This window comes from Plectropomus leopardus, chromosome 3 (assembly GCF_026936395.1).
Source record: "Plectropomus leopardus strain MGB_pleo_1.0 chromosome 3, ASM2693639v1, whole genome shotgun sequence".
In the NCBI taxonomy this organism is placed as follows: Eukaryota; Metazoa; Chordata; class Actinopteri; order Perciformes; family Serranidae; genus Plectropomus; species Plectropomus leopardus.
The window spans coordinates 37,209,241-37,227,091 of NC_142178.1; the positions used below are offsets into that span (position 1 = coordinate 37,209,241).

General features: G+C 39.1%; 1 protein-coding gene across 12 annotated transcripts in view; it reads right to left on the reverse strand.

Moving 5' to 3' along the window:
- LOC121942442 (calcium voltage-gated channel subunit alpha1 Ab) overlaps nt 1-17,851 on the reverse strand; it is a 180,269-nt gene that overhangs the window by 92,717 nt on the left and 69,701 nt on the right. For all 12 annotated transcript variants that reach the window (XM_088074917.1, XM_088074934.1, XM_088074933.1 and 9 more), the window contains exons 4-17: nt 17,459-17,550; nt 16,392-16,544; nt 14,430-14,617; nt 10,805-10,908; nt 10,534-10,649; nt 10,370-10,414; nt 9,489-9,581; nt 8,971-9,168; nt 5,810-5,922; nt 4,272-4,384; nt 2,958-3,089; nt 2,769-2,841; nt 1,269-1,389; nt 939-1,006 (exon numbers count right to left, since the gene is read on the reverse strand). In XM_088074917.1, the coding sequence (XP_087931043.1) occupies nt 939-1,006; nt 1,269-1,389; nt 2,769-2,841; nt 2,958-3,089; nt 4,272-4,384; nt 5,810-5,922; nt 8,971-9,168; nt 9,489-9,581; nt 10,370-10,414; nt 10,534-10,649; nt 10,805-10,908; nt 14,430-14,617; nt 16,392-16,544; nt 17,459-17,550 (1,609 nt within the window). The remainder of the gene's footprint in view (nt 1-938; nt 1,007-1,268; nt 1,390-2,768; nt 2,842-2,957; nt 3,090-4,271; nt 4,385-5,809; nt 5,923-8,970; nt 9,169-9,488; nt 9,582-10,369; nt 10,415-10,533; nt 10,650-10,804; nt 10,909-14,429; nt 14,618-16,391; nt 16,545-17,458; nt 17,551-17,851) is intronic.

Here is a 17,851-nt window from a genome sequence, read left to right on the forward strand (position 1 = left end):
GCAGGAGGATAAAACACTTCTAATGAAAGCAAAGTAAAATATTTGGAGCATTTTGTTGTGGACTTTAAAAGAAAGCTATTTCTTTAGAAAGTAAATTCTTTGTTGTGTGCTGCTTATGAAGTCCACAGGTCCCATTTTTAGTACACAGGCAAATAAAATAATATTTCAAAATAACAAAAACAGCAACCAAGAACAAATCTCTTCTTAAAAAAAAAAAAAATTAAATACAGCAAATGTAATTTTTGACTCCATTCTAACAATGATCCACAATTTAACCCTCTAAAAACTGCTTTTACATCAGTTTTCTTGTGCTGTGTTCAGACGCCTCTCAAAAGCTCTTTATATTTATATATTTATTTCAAAAACATGGGCATAAAGACAATGAGCAGCTTGGCAAGGAATGCCCCACAAATTGCATGAAATTAGTCAAAAAAAAAAAAAAAAGGTGACTTAAATTAACTGAATATTTGTTTTTTATAAAAGGGTAAGGGCTATAAAATTATCACAAACTAGAAGAAAATGTCCAGAATCATTATTATTATATTTTTAGAATTATGTTGATGTAATTATGTTAAAAAAAAACATGTTTTTTGTTTGTTTGGTTTTTTTTTTAAATTTGCACTTTTTTAAGGTAATTGTTTTTTTTTACTTTTCCTTTCTTTCAATTTTTCCAGGGAATTTTCTCATAACTTTTTACTAATTTCTTGCTACTTTGGATCATCTGTTGGTAAGTTGCTGTTTGCCTTCTCCACATGTTATTGAAAGTAATCAAACCAATATGCCCAGGTTTCAAAGGGTTAATGTCCCAGTATAAATCAACCTTGTTTAAATCAGTCCAGGCTCAGAACATATCTGACAGGTTACAATTTATTTAATTTTTACTTTTTTTGCCCTTAAAATAAGGGGGAGAATGTATATTTTCTGGTTTGACAGCGTACCTTGGTGAGCTCCTGGGCGTTGGCCAGATTGTCGACAGCGATGGCCAAGAAGACGTTAAGCAGAGTGTCTGTGGTGGCAGAGGTTAAGGAGGGACAATGATGCAAGGACAACAGGGGAGAAAGAGAGACGCTGGGGAGCAGATACAGAAAAGCCGAAGGGGAGAGAGTAAGAAGAACTGTATTAGCAGAGCTCAGATGGAGAGGAAAAAGGAAAAGTCAAAAGAAAAAATAATCTGCCTGTGTGTTACTGTTTAGCATGTTTCGATATATTTCTACACATGCATATTGTGCATTTGTGTATGTGTTTATGTGAGCGTGCAGGCAGGATACAGTTGCCAAAAAGCGTGAGGACGATGAAGAAGATGGAGAACACCATCCCTTTGTCGTTCACGCCTCCCTGGGACTCGATGCCGTCATACATCACCATGTTCCAGTCCTCTCCTGTCAGGATCTACACATAAAACACAAGAACATTAAGCTGAAATGAGGAATTATACCAGGCCCGGTTCTACACAGCTTTGAATGGGGAGACAGGAAGAGACATTAGTGGGTAACATGGGTTATTCTTTAGGTGCCTATGCTGAACTGTTTATGTTATTTATCCAAAGCTTTTTGTTTACCAAGCTCAATTTTGTGCCTTTTTATGCACATGGCAGTGATACTTAACTTACAAGCTGTGGGCAAAATCTGAGCCCCCACAGCGATGAAGTGATAAGGAGGCACATTTTATATTCCTATTTTAAAATGCCCCAAGCCCAAAGATACCAATGCACGAACATCAACATGTGCAGACTCAGAAGCACACACAAACACAGCTGGCCTCTGAGTCACTCAGAGACAATAAAGCATCCCAAATGGCTCCTCACAAAAGCCGATTCTCTATCTGAGCAGAGAGAACGCAGGAACACGGAGACTGCCATCAGGACAACCGAACAAGTCAAACTGATGACATGACAACAATGGGCATCATTAAATTTCACCCTTGAAAAAAGCGTCAGCTCTCTCAAAAATGTACGAGTGTGTTTACAGTCGTGTCAGAAAAATACAATAACTCAGTGGTACGTAACACTCAACCACGCTGTAAAATGTATTCAGCTACAAAAGTTCTTATCCCAAGTCATCACATGTTGCCGCTTTGTCGGTGGACTTCAGCGTCTACGTATTATGCTCTAAGTATCCTTCTCGACTGCTGGTGACGTTCCTGGATGCCACTACTGATGCCGGGATGTCAACAAAAGTACATGGCAATTAATGCTGAGACGTCAACAAAAGCACATGGCAAAAAAATCACAGGCTAAAAAGGCACATGTAGGCGTAGGTGCTCCTCATATGACGTCACCACCAGTAGCGTTTTATTCTGGCACCATTCAACGGCATGAATTACAATGTGAATGGTTTAATCCGGCCACATTCTGAACTGATGCTGTCGAGCAGCGTATCATAGAGGCACAAAAGGTTGCTTTTGGCATTGGGATCTTACACCAAAATCCCTGCAAAAGTGGCAGCATTTGACGACTTTGGAACGAGAATAGGGTGAGGCGGCTTATTTTCGAGAAATGAACACTGAGCTCATGAGTAACAGCTCTGGTGGACATTCCTGCACTCTGCATGCCAATTGCACGCGCCCTTTAAAACTTTCGGCACCCGTGACATCGTGCTGTGTGTCCTTTGACTGTGACCATCCCAAAGAACACCTGTGTAGTAATGATGCTGTTTAATCAGCACCTGGATTATCTTGGAAAAGGAGAAGTGCTCACGAACATGGATTTTGTTTTGGATTTTTATGGTGAATTTAAATTTTCGTTCAGTGTATTAGTCTGTCTTTCCTACCTGAAACACCGTCATGATCGCTGCTGCAAACGTGTCAAAGTTAGTAGATGGGGTTCCACCTTCAAAGTTGAATCTGAGACAAAGAAAAGGAGAAAAAAACAGGAATAACATCACATACACAAAGAAAAACAGACACATAAAGTTCAAACAGAGAAAGGCGCTTGTTTTTAAGTTTGTGTTGATACTGACTGTCCTCCAAACAGCTGCATCCCCAACAAGGCAAAGACCACAATGAAGAGGAAGAGGAGGAACAGCAAACTGACGATGGACTTCATGGAGTTTAGCAGAGAAACCACGAGGTTTCGAAGAGGAGCCCAATACCTGAGGAGGAAGAGGAGGAGGAGGAGGAGAATTAGAGCTCTAATCAACCCTTTAAAACCGTGATTGAAATCAGTTTTCCTGTGTTGTGTACAGATGCCTTTCGAACATTTAAACCTCTGAAACCTGAGCAAATTGTTTTTAATTCTTTGGAAAACATGGGGAAAAATGTAGGAAGCAACTTGACAAGATATATGTCTCATAAAATGCATAAAATTAGTAAAAGGTGTCAAGGAAACGACCTGACGAATAACTGGGGGAAAATATATTCTAGAAAAAGAGGAAAAAAAGTCAGAAAACTACAATACTAACTTTCTTATTTACATTTTTTTAAAAATGTTGCAGAAAAAAAGGGGGAAAAAATCTATATTCAAACATACAAACGTGTGCACACACACACACACACACACACACACACACACACACACACACATTTATTTATTTATCAATCTCTTAAGGACATTGTCTTGTTTGTTTTTCTTATGTTTTTTAACAGTTTTTTCTTTTGTTGTTGTTAATTTTCTTATAACAAGAAAATGACCTGACAAATAGCTGGGGGGAAACAATATCTGAAAAACAGGGAAAAATGCCCAGAAAACTACATGAATAACTCTTTTGATTATATATTTAAAATTATTTAAGTAAATTTTGTTATTAAATTTGCTCAGGTTTTAAGGGTTTTCTCAGGTTAAAAAGGGTTAAAAGACAGTAAAAATAATATAAACGTATTGTCCAGCTCTGACTCTGTAGAGAATTAACCCTTAAACCTTAATGGCAATCACCCCAAAAACACAGTTTCACGATTTCACCCCCCTAGTGGGTAAAAGACTTATTTTTAAGTGAGATTCATCCAAATGAGCAGCGTCGTGATGAGCAGGGAAGCTGCTCGCAAACAAACAGAACAATGCGCATGAGCCAAAATCCAATTAAAACTTCTCCTGAAGAGAGCGTCAAAGAAGTGTCAAAGTGCCAAAACCCAAGGAGTGTTTAGATGTTACAACAGTGAACAGAAAAAATGAAAACACCGAAATCTCTTTCATGTCAGCACCACGGCCTCAGTTTGTCATCATGATGCTCTTATCATCATTGTCTTGTCTGTGCATGCTGATGGACATGTATGTATTATGTAAGTGTGTGTGTGTGTGTGTGTGTGTGTGTGTGTGTGAGAGAGAGAGAGAAGCTTACTTGGTGACTTTGAAGATGCGGAGCAGTCGCAGAGCTCGTAACACACTGATCCCAAAGGATGTTCCTGGTTTGATGGTGGCCCACACCACCTCGAAGATACTGCCCACAATGACCTGTGCATACAAGATAATATTTAATAATAATAAACACTGATACACCCAGAGAACTTGCTGCTACAGCTGGGGTATTTAGACTGGTAATAATAATGAGAGCACAGCGCGAGCGGCTGGATGAGACACGGAGCGACGCGTCCTGGTGTTTCTTAATAATTCATCCAAAGTCTGATTAAACCTGAAACTAACACAAAGTAGCCGGTGAAAGTCTAAAGAAGTAACTTTCCACATCTGCAGATTTGGCTGTGGCTGTGAAACACTCTTCTGAGAAAACACTGTTCTAGAGTCAAAGTCATTCACTGTTTTACATGATTTTTCAACACTTCTGCCCTCGCTGTGTTTTGGTGTGAGATTTTCCTCAGTGTCATGAGAGCGTGAGACAGAACCCAAAAGCGTGAGACGCACAGCTGATTCGTGGGAGTTGGCAGCCCCAGTGGGGAAAGGGTTAACAGAGTTTTTAAATAACTGAAATACTCAACATGGGTAAGAATATGTCAGTTAGAGGTTCTGAATGTCGGTTTCGATTATTTTATGATTGATGGCCAAGAACTACTCCTTAAAAAATGTTGTTCTCATTTTTACATTTTATTACAACTTGGCCACGGGCTGTCAGACATGTGCGTGTGCTGAAGTGGCTATTGGACATGTCCACACGCTGAAACGGGCTGTCGGACATGTCCACGCTCTTGAGAGGGTTATCAGACATGCGTGCGCTTGAGTGGGCTGTCGCACATTTCCGCACTGGTATGGCTGTCGGACATGTCCGCGCACTGAATCGGGCTGTCGGACATGTCAGGGATGGAGCACATTTCTGTGCTGGAGTGGGCTGTCGCACATGACATGACAAATAATCATTTTATCGACTACGTCTCATATTTCAATCATGGAAAAGTTATTTCAGGATTAGCGTTTTATTGCCCAGCCCTAGCTTTAAATATGTTACAGGTAGTTTACTTTTTTGTAATTTTTTTACTTTTCTAAAAATTAAATTATGTATTATTGAATTTTGCCAATTGTGTCTGTGATTTTTTTGTATTTGAGTGGGAAAAAACCCCACATAATTGCAAATGAAATCTCTAACTCCATATGCTACCTGTGGGCTGAACACAGTATTACATGATGTCACCTCAAAATGTACTTCATATAATATGAAGTAACCTGCCAATAAGCCTCTGCGACAATGATAAATTAATGTGCAGTTATTGCACATGTATAGGTGACGAACGTAATACTGAATCTGCTCATTGTTCACTTTGTCGCAGAACAACATGAGAAAAATCTATTTCTCAAATGTGCTGATTAAATGGAGTGTTGGATTTGTCATCAAAAGCTGATCGTTATGGGTGCAATTTGTTTTATTTCCATCAGTAACTCTGTGTGTGTGTGTGTGTGTGTGTGTGTGTGTGTGTGTGTGTGTGTACTCACCACACAGTCGAAGCAGTTGAATGAAGAGTGGAAGTAGGGCTGCATGCCCAGACCATACATCTTGATCAGCATCTCAGACATGAACAAACCGAGGAAGATAAACTCTGCATAGACTGGAGGGAGGAGAAGGGGAAAGAGAGGGGGAGAGGGAGAGGAGTGAGATTGGAGAAAGAGTAGGAGAGGAGGGAGAGAGGAGAAGGAGAAAAGGAAAGAAGGGAGGGAGGAGAGAATGAGAGAAGGAAGGTGGAGAGGGAGTAGGGAAAGAAGGATGTGAGGAGGAGTGGAGGAAGAAAGGAGGCAGGGAGAACAAGAGAAGTAAAGGTGGGTGAGCGTAAAAGAAAAGGAGGGAAAGAGAGAGTGAGGGAGCGAGGAAGTGAGGGAGGTAGGAAAAGGAGGGGGGAGAACAGTAGAAGAAGAAGGAGGGAGAGAGAAGAGGGTGAAAGGGAGAAGGGAGGGAGGAGAAGGAAGGAAGGAAATGAGTGACAGAGGAGTAGGGGAGGAGAGAGACAGGGGAAGGAGAAGGAAAGAAGCAGAGGAGGGTGGGAGAAGAAGGAGACAGGGAGAGGAGGGAAGGAGGAGAAGGCAAGAATGAAGAGACAGGAGACAAGAAGAGGGGAGAATGGGGAGACAGAGAAGGTGAAGAGGGAGGAATGAGTAAGATATAAGGAAAGGAGGGAGGGAGGGATAGGACAAGAGGAGAGGAGGGAATGAGGAGAAGTCAAGAATGAGGAAACAGAAGTAGAGGGGGTTAAATGGAGGATACAGGAAGGTGAAAATGAAAGAGGGTGAGGTCATGGAGAGAAGAGGGAGGAAGAGGAATGGAGATGAAGGAGATACAGAATGCAAAAGAGGGAGGAGAAGGCAGATAACAAGAAAGTAAGGGAGGAGTAGGACAAAAGAGGAGGAAGGTGAAGAGAGAGAAAGAGAAAGAAAGAGAGAGTTAAATGAATGGAAGTCAATAGTGGTGCGAGCCCAGCGGTGTATGACAGTCTGGTGATGAATGGACTCCATCAGCAGCTACAGCTTCATATGCTAATGACACTGGACACTGGCCCTGTGTGTGTGTGTGTGTGTGTGTGTGTGTGTGTGTGTGTGTGTGTGTGTGTGTGTGTGTGTGTGTGTGTGTGTCCGGTCATGTCAGCAGCAGCGAGCATCTAGAACTAAAATAAAGAATAAAATAAGCAGATATGAAATAAATCACCGTAGATCATGATACGGCACACTTTCTGTGCCTCACATCTCTACAATCAGCACAAGGTTGGACACAAGATTTTCCCGCTCTGTTCCTGAGAAATGATACTGAGTGAGGGCCAGAAAGGAAACATTATGATGTTACAGTGAAGTTCACCTTTGACCTTTTGGATATAAAATGTCATCATTTGATCCTATGTGACACGTGAGAAGTTTTGTCTTAATGTGCAAATGTATGGACAAATCCATGTTTTGGGAGATATCAGTCACCTTGACCTTTGACCTTTAACCACTGAATTCTACACACTCCAGTCTTGAGTCCAAGTGGATGTTTGTGCCAAATTTTAGGCACTTCCCTCAAGACCCTCTTGAGATACCGCGTTTACAAGGAAACTTCCTCAAGGCCTTCTCGAAATATTGCATACACGAAGAAGCGGACGCAAGGTCACAGTCACCATAACCTTTGACCACCAATTCTAATCAGTTCATTCTTGAGCCCAAGTTTGTGCCAGTTTGTGACATAATGTCTTCGGCCTCAGCTATTATTGGTGCAGAGGCATAAAAATTTGCGAACCTCACGCTGAATTTACTGGATTGACTTATTTATAATACAATTAAAGACAACCACGCAAAGTAATGTCTCATACTTGAAAACTTAGTGAATATCTTTGCAGTAATCATATTTTCAAGCTGACACCAGAAAGACAAAAGTATTCAAAAAGCGCTTTCTTTCATGTATCTACTATAATTATAACTGAGCAAGTATGACTAAAAAACCAGAGGGAAGATGTAAAAGAAGGTGATGATGGACTCGATGCTGGTTAGCAGAGAAAAAGGCAACATGTTTCTGCTGTTTTTAGGAGTTAAAGTTGTAAGTGCTTTGTTTGCACGTGTAGGAGGAAACAGTCGATTTGAAGTGTAAAAAGATGATTCAGGTTGGGACGAGGTGTGTGTGGACCGCAGTGGTGACTAAACTGAAATGTGCTCTAAAAAGAAAACTGTAAAATATTGTGGCATCAGATGTAGACATGGTTTTAGGAGGTAAATTTGGGAATGTAAAGGTAAAATGATATTACCCTTAACGCCAACAAAACTTGCATAAAGTAATGCTGCATTTCATACAAATTGGTACACAAAGATTTCTGACCTCCAGCAATAAAAGGAACAACAGAACGGCACTCAAAGTCGAAGTTCCTACTTATAAACTCTGAAGGGGAATCCATCTGACCTAAGTATTCATTTTCTCTACTCCTTTTTGGACTTGAAATACTTAATTGCCTTATTAACTCATCATAAAACACATTTCATTCAAACTCGACATAAACAACATAAAACTCACCCAAACTGTCTTGGTTACTCTTGTTAGTAATATAGTCATATTAGTAAGTCCACTGTTACAATAATCACCAGCTCCGGTTTGGTCATAAATCCTGAATTCACAGAGTTAGATGTAAGAAAACATGCAGTTATTCCCCACGGTTTCCCTCTGCCGTTGCTGGCTGCTGTGTGTTTACAGTCTTGTAACTTCACCCTCCACCACTAGAGTCATGGCGTCTTTCAGCTCAGAAGAGAAACTGGAGACTGAGCTCTGGTGGTGCATGCTGTGCACTACATACAATGAGTTTAATAGAAAGAGGAGCGCCTGTATTTTTGATGGTATTGAAAAGCATCAGTTTATTCAAGACAACGCTTTGATCAAAACATTTTGACCTGATGAAGATCCAAACAGGATTGAAACATCTTAAATAAACTTGTGTGGCGTGCAATAAGTGTGCAGGCATTACCTTTTTCCTTGCATACTCTGTTGTTTGATAGCCTTGCAACTACGTGATGTGCGTATAACTACACTTTTTCAACTGGAATTGAAAAAGATACTTTTGTGATTTCTAAATACCCTGGTTCAGACACTGCAGCATGCGTTGATGTGTAGTTGTGTGTATATTGAGTGTTTCATGTGTGCTTTTACTCACAGAGGAAGTCAGAGAGCAGCACCGGCTGATCGTAATGCACCGCAGCCACACACATGGTGTTGAGGCCCACCAGGCAGAGCACCGTCCAATAGAAAGCCTGCGTCTTCACTATCTTCCGGATGAAGAATCGCAGTCGTCGCTCCTTCTTACTGTAATTGGAGCCATCCTTACCGCTTTTTATACTGGAGCGGGCAAAACCTGGGGACGGAAAGAGACATGACAGTCTATAGTTTGACTGATTTAATGGGTTGCTGTTTTTTGGGCCCTCCACCACTTCAGCTTGAGAGGATATAAGGCTCATCATTCACAACAGATGACGCATTAAGCTTTTTTACTACTTTGACACTGCAGATCTTTATATTTACAAACCAAAGTTCTGAAATTTGCCTGAAAATAAACTTAAACGTCTCACCTAAACACATGGTGCTGCAGAGCTGAAAAACCTGGCATGAAAAGAAGTTTTATCCTCACGTCTCCACGCACTGCATTCACCTTTCCATCCCTCTGTTTTCTCTTACCTACTGCATCTCCAATGTTGTCTTCTCCTTCCTCAGGGTTCAGCAGCTCTGTCTTGTTGTTTTTGGTTTTGATGGTTGGCCTTCGCCTCGAACCTGGCAAGAAAAAAGACTTGTTTCTCCATCTGTATATTAAAATCGAAATATCTTTTTTGCTTAACACAAAATTTACACATTTAACCATTTGAAACCTGAGCAATTTAACTTCAAAAATGTGCAATAAACCAAAAAATTAGCTAGAAACTAGTTAAAAAGTACAAGAAAAAAAAAATGAAAACAAGTAGGAAAAAAGAAAAAGAAGGTTAAAACAATTATTTTAAAAAATTAAATATAGTTTTCCCATGACTTTTTTTCCTTTTTCTAAATCTATTAACTTCTTGCAACTCGTGGAGCATTTTTCAACAAGTTGCTCTTTGCCCTTTTTTTCCATGTTAAATCACTCCGAATTGCTCCGGGCTAAAAGGTTTAAACACTTGCCAAAGCCATCTGAATGCTGCACAAGAAAAGTGATGTTGCTCCAGGTTTCAAAGGGTTAAACTACTAACGTGGCAAGAAATTAGCTTAAAAAAAGGTGAAAACCTGAAATTTTGTTTTAAAAAAAGTTTTCTATAATATATAATTATTACAATTATGTATTTAAATTAATGTTACAGAAAACAACATATACATACACGCCTTCACCCCGTGATTTTTAAAGAAATCAAATCAATTTTCTCAAGTTTCAAAGGGTTAAACATATTTTATTTCAGTGTCCGGTGTCCTTATTTATCATCTGAGGCAAAAACTCTCGATGTCTCTGTGTAGCTTTGTCTTCATATTGTCTTTTGCTTTCCTTCTGTCGTTAGCCTGACTCCAATTACAGAAGAGAGAAGAAGGTCAGTTACCATCAAAGTTCCCCGTGCCGTCCTCCTCAGCCAAAATCACCTCCTCTGTACAAGAAAATAAGCAGGTAAAACACTGGTTGGTCTTCCCACATGCAGTATGTCTATACATGGGAACAAGCAGTCTGTGTCAGAGCGTCTGAGTGTGTTTATCGGTGCGCACTGACCTGCTTTGCAGATCCACTCCAGGTATCCGTTGAGCTCTCTCTCAATCTGCTGCTGTCGCCTCAGCTTCAGGAACTCGCTCCTGTTCTCCACTCGCTCTCTCTCTTTGGCAAATTCACTGAGGGCACATTTGTCATTTTTTTAATCTATTCATTCTGCATTTTTTATTAGAACAAAACTCGAAATCTAAATTATACAAAGCATACATGTATATAGTGTTGTATTAAAAACAGAAAGAGGATAAAGTGTCTGGAGACACACAGAGGCGCATACCCTGAGAGTACACCCAGCACCAGGTTGAGCATGAAGAAGGAGCCAATGATGATGAGGGGGATGTAGTACATCCAGTTCCAGGCACTGCCCTCCACATCGTTACTCTGCGTGAGAAAAACATGAGACAGACGCACAGACAGAGACACAGACAGTGTTATTCCTGGTCATCTCACTCATAAAATGTCTATGTTCCCTCTACTCTATTTCAGACTTATGACAACCTTAAAGGTAGCAAAGGTATCTCAGGCACTTGGCAGCTCACTACAGGTAACAGGAAAAATAAGCATCTGTGATGTGGTGGTGAATTGTTCCTTTAAACTCTGAAACCGGTGCAGGTTGACTTAATTTCTTTTAAAAACATGGGAAGAAGGCACTGAGAAACTGAGAAAGAAATGACCCAGAAATTATAAGACATTAGTGAAAAGTGCAAGACAGTTACCTTAAAATTATTTTTAAAAAAATACAAACAAGCAAACCAACAAAAAACACACAAATGGGGAAAAAACAAAAAAACAAAACAAAACAGGTAAACAATATGAAATAAAATACGGCTGTAAAATTATAATAATTCTGGACAAAGATTTTATATAGGAGGAAGGCAATGAGCAACTTAAAAACAACTGACCCAGAAATGAGAAAGAAAGTATTAAAAAAGCACACAAAAAATAACCTGGAGAAAAAAAACAAGCAAAAAACAAACAAACCAAAAAAAAACTAATGGGAAATTTAAAAAAAAACAACAACAGGGAAATGACCTAAAAACCTGCTCTAAAACTATATTAAATCTTTCAAATAATTGAATGTGTATAATACTATCATAATCCAAAGTGTAGATCACTGGATATTTTTCCCTACCTTTTTTTTAAAAAAAAAAAAAAAAAATTTTCAGATCTACTTATTTTGTGCAATTTGCAGGACAGTTTTTGTCAAGTTGCTCATTGGCTTTTTTTTCCGATGTTTCTGAAAAATTCAAACCAGTTTGCTCAGAGCTCGGAAGTCTAAAAAATGTGAAAGGTGTCTGAATGTAGCAAAAGAACAGTGATGTTGATCCAGGTTTCAAAGGGTTTGTAAAAACTACTTTGTTCATAAAAATCCAGCTAATTAACTGAAGAACCAATGGACTGTTAGTTTAAGCAAGTTTACTTGTACCGCGGAAAGCTGGAGTATATTCTTCATATTCTGCTGGCTAAAGAGTCACCTTAAAGCCTGACTTGGGGCAAAGATGTTGTATTTTCATGCAGAAACAACAAAACAGAGACAAACACCATGTTCAGTGTTACGTTACAACATCTCCTGCTTTCACAAATATTGATTGCACCGAGGTGTCTGGTGAGCACGTCAGCAGCGACAAATCTGACTGACAGTGTGTCACTTTCTTTTTTGCACTCCACAAACACAGCCGACAATCAGCGAAATCAGGTTACTGGAGGATATTGTGTTTCTGGAACCCGTGCAACGTCTAAATCAGCTGATTGTTATCTGCTGCTGGAGTGCTGTGTGCATGTGTTGGGTTTTATACTGCAAGGTACAGTGCAAGCAGCCCGTTCTCTATTAAACTTTCATTGGTTTCCTCCTGACTGCCTGTGTGAGTGTGGAAGTCAGCCTCCATCCATCAGAAAAGATGTTAAATATAGAGCGAGACGGACCAGAATAGAGAGTGGAAGAGAAGGAGGCGGAGAGGGAGGGAGAGCGACTCCGAAGGCAGGAAAAGGACAGATGAGAAGACGGATAAAGGAAGCCAAACAGAGAATGATAAAGAGAGGGGGGGATGGAAAATGGCTTTTGGACAAATAAATGGTGTTTCGAATCAAATCTGAAACTACTTAATGCTTCATTTAGCTGAATGAAATTCAAGCCAATCACCAACCCCCACCACCACCCGCCCCCACGAGTCCTTCAGTGTGCTAAAAAACACACAGAGCGAACCTGAGAGACTTCACAGTGAACAAAAAGAACGCTGCGACTGTGAGAGGAGTGACAGGATTCGTGGTTTATGATGGCAGATTCTGTTTGCATAGCTAGCAACCAGTATCTGCAATAAGTTTGGCATTTTTGTAGATAAAACATTATTTATGATACTGCATCAATAACACTGCATCAAAAACAGCCTTCTCATTTGTTTCAGTGAGGCCACTGTGTTGGCACAGTGGGGTCGCGATGCAGAAGGCCTAGTAAACAGACACTTCACCGATTTTCAACCAGCTTTGTATCATAACAACGTGAGTAGTATGTGTAAATGAACATATTAAACTTCCCTTCATCTTGCCAGTACCCAGATCTCCCTGCTCATCTGCCAGCAAAAACCTGCCAAATGGCGTCTTGGGCTGTTGCTCAAACTATAGATTGTACTTCCTAATTGTTGCTCAAACTATAGATTGTACTTCCTAATTTTTGTACGCCTGGCGTCACCAGGTGTACACAGAGTATGGAAGCGGATCAAGAGAGAGCGCCGCCCATCTCCTTTGTGATCAAACTGTAAAACTAGGAAGTACTGATCAAATATCAACAAAGATTTTGCTTCTGCACTGCCTATTTCTCACCTCAAAAAAACTGAAGAAGGGTGTTTTGTGTTCTGGCGCTGTGCAGTGCATTGTGGTAGTTGTAGGTTTTCTATCCCTTTAGCAAAACCAAATGCCACAGTCCTTCCAGAGGTGAAATTCTTCCTTAAAACACTGTGCCTTTTGGTCTGATAACTGTCTAATTCCTTTTCTCATTAGGTTACCTGGTTAATCACGTTTCCTCTTATAACACCTGTCGTTCTTTTTATTTAAAAAGATGAAAATCTGTATGTTAGGATCAGTACAGTAAGTCTTTTGAGCATGTTTAACATTCCTGATTATAATGATCGACTGAATATAAAAAATGGAGGTAGTCAATTTAAAAACTTCAAGCACAGGGTTTCAGTGGTCACCATCTTCAAGCTGGAAGGGACCATCTTTGGACAAGAGGGTGGAGCGGTGGAGGAGCGAGAACTGGATCTGACTCAGAGACTATGGTGATGCCTTGCAGACAGCTTGTCAGTCAAAGCAGCCTCACCTTAATTATGCATAACTTTAAGCCTTGATAAAAATGTAAACAGGTGAGTTCTTTAAAAATTCACCCCCATATTATTTTCATGATTGTTAAAATTATCTATAGAGTCCAAAACCACGCTGTAAACATGTTTATTTCTGCTGTAAATGTGGGCATTTTAACATGGGGGTCTATGGGAACTGACTTTGTTTTGGAGCCAGCCTCAAGTGGTCAATCGAGGAACTGCAGTTTTCGCCACTTTAGCGCTGGCATTATTTTGCCGCTTGATCGTAATCCACAGCCACTACTGAGAATAAGTTTACTCAGTTTTTTGCTTACAGTAGGGACTGTGTATCACAAGAATTGTGAATTAAGCCTTGTTGTAATTAATATTCTGGTGTTTTGTTGTGGTGATACATAAGTTAATTTTATATACGGCACAAAGATCTCTGCTTTGACGAGCTTGCTGCTTTCTATTGCTGACATGTGACTTTATTGTTTACGTCAATGAGGGGACATTGTGAGTAACTGTGGTGCCTAATTATTGATACGTTGTAAACACGTTATTAAAGGTTAAAAGCAAAGTTTGGCTCATGTGGACGGGCTAACTTACGTAGTAGAGCATGTCTGTCCATCCCTCCATGGTGATGCACTGGAAGACGGTGAGCACGGCGAACAGGATGTTGTCGAACTGGGTGATGCCGTAGTTGGGGCCAATCCAGCGACCCTCACACACTGTGCCGTTGGGACACAACCGGGACGGCAACTCTGTGCCACATGGTAACTCGTCCACTACCTCTCCTGGTCAAAGAGAGAAAAATCCACCATTACATCCAAGTTACAGAAATATTATTTTTTTTGTGTTATGAGGCTGGTAGCGTGTAGACAAACTTTTCTCACAGAAGAACATTTTGACTTTTTAAACACAATTATTTAAACTCTCAATGGATGAGCTTCAGATAGTTGTGCCAGTTTCAGGGCCCTGGTGTTGTGCATGCTGGCTCAAAAGAGCATTTACATACTTTTCGCATACTTATTTGCACATTTTTGTCTTCTTTATTGCTCTTTTTAATCTTTTTGATTTTTGTTGTTGCTTGTTTGTTGTCTGTCTCTCCGAATGTGATTGGCTTGTGGCTTTTGAGGGCGGGGCTTAGTGACAGGTCAATTAAAGCTACTAAATACTGTTTATAAGCCCTTCTGTCTTATTTAACCCTTTAAAACCCGAAAAAATCATCCTCATTTCCCCTCAAAAACACTGGGAAAAGGCAATGAGCAACATAACCCAAAAATAAGCAAGAAATCTGTAAAAGTTACAAAAAATACTTAAAAATTAGCAAAAAAAAGAAAAGAAAAGTAAATCCAAAAACCAACGAGGAAATTACCTTAAAAGGTGCTTAAAATAATGGCCTTGAAACATAATTTTAAGTATGTAATGATAATTTTAAATATAGTTTTCTGGACATATTTCCACCACTTAAAAAAACGGAGACAAAATCAAATAAATTTCCTCAAGATTCAAAGATGGAAATTCTTGTGAAAGATATCTGAACGCAGAACAAAAAAAGAGTCTCTCCAGGCTTCAAAGGGTTAAACCTCAATTAAAACAGTCTTTTTAAAACATTCCTGTCCACCTTCCATCTGTGGAGATGTTACAGTGTTTGTATACACAAAATGCTGAGTGATGTGTTGTTATCTACAGGTAATGCTCACAATGGCACACAAGGCTAAAACTGGTCTGATCTTAGTTTTCTGACTTGTTGGTCGACTTGACTTCATTCCCAACTCTGACTTCAGACGTAAATGAAACGCAGCATGTGTCCCAGAAAGCTACGACAAAGTGACAGCGTGCCAGCATGTAACACCATGACCCCGAAACTGAGGCAGCTAAGTGGAATCAGCCATCACTACTATCATTATTTATACATGTACTTTTCCTTCTGTGACATTTTAAAATACCCTTTTCTTTTGTGATTTTCTTTTGTGTGTAATAAGAAATTATAACAACCAGTACAATACGGAATCACATACACCCAACTACATCTCAGCCATATGTGCCCATTAATGCTCCAAAAGAAAAATTTTAAACCTCCCCAACTCAGCTGGCATCTATAATACCATATAATTGAAATTTAATTAATCAATTTAATAAACAAAAAAGAAAAAGAAAAATAATAAGACAGAATAATAACAGAAATAAATAATAATAATAACAACAATAATAATAATAATAATAATAATAATAATAATAATAATAATAATAATAATAATAATAATAAATTATTATTAATAACAAGAACTAAAAATAATAAATAAAAGTAAGAAAAATATTATTTTAAAATATCTTGAAAAAGGCCTATGGCATACATACTACACCACCACCATTAATGTTGGTCTATTAGCTTCACCTGTGGTAAAAAAAAAAGGCTCGTCTCTTAGACTTCTCCACCCAGTAAAGGTAAAGTGTTACAATAAATTTGTACATGGATAAACTAACCATAAATAACTCTATCAGTGATAACCTTTAATTTCTAAAATACAAAGTGAAAGTAGTTTACTCTGTCATCTCTTTTCTTACGTGTGACTTTGTCGTAGCACGTAGTGTGGAACTTCCCCATGTAGAACTCCAGGCCGATGATGGCGAACATGAGGATGGCCACGAACAACAGCAGGCCAATCTGCAGCAGGGGGATCATAGCCTTCATAATGGACTTGAGCACAACCTGCAGGCCTGGAGGACACAATCAGAGGACGAGCGTGTTGTTTAATCACTCAACAATGCACATCTGAATATCAGCTGTAGACTGCTTTCATTAGGTACATGTTGCGTTATTGTGAACTGATTTTAGATCATTTTTTCCAGCCACTGGATTCAAATTAACTGCAGTTTCTCGCTGACTAGTTTGGTTCTACAAAGCAGCTGTCAGTCTGATTCTAGTAAATACATCCATTGGTATGACAAATTGTCAATTTGTGAGATGAGAATGCACTTTTTTGCAGGTCAAACATATAACCATGATGGTTTCAAAAGGAGGCATGCAGCGACTGCAGTTACTGGAGTTAACCCTTTGAAACCTGGAATGACGACATTTTCCTTATGCTGCAGTCAGAAGCCTTTCGAATGCATTTAAACATGGGAAAGCAAATTGGTTTGATTTCTTTTTAAATATGAGTAAAATGGCAACGGCAACTTGGCCAGTGATGTCCCATAAATTGCAAGAAATTAGGAAAAGGTGGCGAGAAAATGACTTGAAAATTAGTTTTGAAAGCCAGAAAGCCAGAGAGGGATAGAAATTACGACACATTGATTTAAAAATTAAAAAAAATTAATCATAAATTAATTGATTATTATTAGTAGTATTATTATTAATAATACTACTAATAATAAAATAGGGATAAATGCCCAGAAAATTATATTCCCAATTGTTATTCATACTATAATTATTATTAACTATTTTGTCTACATATTTAGATGCTGTTATTGGGTTTTTTTGTGGATTTTTTTCCCATTTTTTTTTCTTTGCTAAATTTCAGGTACATTTTCTTGTAACTTATAACTTTTAACTTCTTCCCATGTTTAAGAAAGCTTCAAAGGGTTAAAGTGTACAAGGCAGTTTGCACACAAACATACAACGCAGCACTTACTGGGAATCCCAGACACCAGTTTCAGTGGTCGCAGCACTCTGACGGCTCGTAGTGTCCTCAGATCAAGCTGAGACGCCCCTGACGACAAAATACTGCAGAGAGATAGCAAAAGAGAGGGAGAGAAAAAAAACAGAAAAAGATCAGATTTCTGTCTTTTTAAATCATCTTATTCCTTTTACATGCTTTGTCACATCTCTATCATTCAATTTTTAGTCACAACATTATTGTCAAACACACAGCTTTAGCGTGTTTAGTCTGCTGAGCAAAGACATATTAACACCAAACTGACATGCTTAAACCAGATCAACCCTTATAGTTTTCACATCGACAAAGACCCTCTGAGACTGTACATAAAGTGGAGAAACAAGAATAAAAATAAAAAATATCAATTAC